Source organism: Penaeus monodon, chromosome 34 (assembly GCF_015228065.2).
Source record: "Penaeus monodon isolate SGIC_2016 chromosome 34, NSTDA_Pmon_1, whole genome shotgun sequence".
Taxonomy (NCBI): Eukaryota; Metazoa; Arthropoda; class Malacostraca; order Decapoda; family Penaeidae; genus Penaeus; species Penaeus monodon.
In genome coordinates, this window is record NC_051419.1 from 8,975,545 (window position 1) to 8,976,886 (window position 1,342).

The 1,342-nt window shown below is 39.9% G+C and overlaps 1 protein-coding gene across 1 annotated transcript in view; it reads left to right on the top strand.

The window, feature by feature from the left end:
- LOC119594807 (basement membrane-specific heparan sulfate proteoglycan core protein-like) overlaps nt 1–1,342 on the top strand; it is a gene marked incomplete at its 5' end in the record, with an annotated part of 219,836 nt that overhangs the window by 6,719 nt on the left and 211,775 nt on the right. The window contains 1 exon segment of the mRNA XM_037943897.1: nt 543–668. Coding sequence (XP_037799825.1) covers nt 543–668 — 126 coding nt within the window.

Consider the following 1,342-nt stretch of genomic DNA (forward strand, 5'->3'; position numbering starts at 1 on the left):
GGAGTTAGGAAGAGACAGGGGGAGTGAGGAAGCCACACGCTTTTCCCTTTTTGCAGGAGATGGAAAAGTTCAAGTCAGAAGTAGCAGGCCAGTTGTGTAGAGGGGCTGTCAGGTTAGCTCGCTATTGAACCGAAATATCCCAAGGAATATCTTAAGAACCATTGGCTTAGAGGATATGACAAATGTAGGAGGATAGGCAGGAGATCGCGAGCATCTGTGATCGCTTTGGACGAAAACTTTTTATGCTCCCCCAATACTTGTTTCTCCACTCACATGACACAAATATCACCATTATTTTCCAGCAGATAGATCCACTTCTCAACACCCACCAGCAGACAGACATCTACACAGTGAACTCGCATTTACTCTTGCAAATACTTACTCTTTCAGAAATACTAGCCAACTGCACCTTGTATGTTTCAAGAGCTAACCTTCCCTCCACCTTGGCATCGTGACTGATTTAATCCCGTTGTTTTATTGTTTTCTAACAAGCTTCCCTTTTCCTTTGCATGATATAACATTGTAGTGCATGGTAATTACAGCGGACGAAGGTTGTCGCGGAGATGACCAGTTCCGCTGTGCAGGCGACGAGGAAAAGTATGTGTGTGAAGTACAGCGGTGCGACGGTCACAATGACTGCCCGCAAGGAGATGACGAAGTAGGCTGCGGTACGTTTCCGGAAGTGACCCTTTGAGTTATTTTTCTTCAGTTCTTTCCATCTTTTCAATTCGAATTCATTAGGTCATCGTCCCCTTGTGTTGTCCGTGCGTTTGTTTGTTTTTGGCTGTCGATGTCGGAGTCGAACACATCGTGGTTCGTCCAATTCCTTGTGGTTCTGTTCTTCGCATACATTGTGTATTCTTCATCGTCATACAATCATTGTCACTGAATAGTTTTTCATCTTCATTATAGATTTATTATCATTGTTGTATCGGTCATCTTTTCTAGTGTTGTTGTCATATATATATTTCATCTGCATCGTTACTGCGCCACTTTTCATCTTATCTTCTTTGTATGGTTCTGATATCTGTCATATACTCTTCATCTTATTCATTCTTCACCCATTTTGAGCTACATTTGGGATATTTCTGAACAGTTATGTAACTCCTTCAGTAAAAAGTTCCGTACTATACATTTTTTCATCGTCATTGTGCACTATAATTTTTTTTTTCATCTTGACTATCTCCATTTTTTCATCTTCATTAACTCACTGTATTTCATATCGAATAGTGTTCAGTGTTTTCCATTCTACAGTTTCATATAGATTTTTATCTTTATTTTGAGTTGATATATTTAATAAATCCAAAATCATCTAAACGTAAGTCCTGCATTGGCTGATACG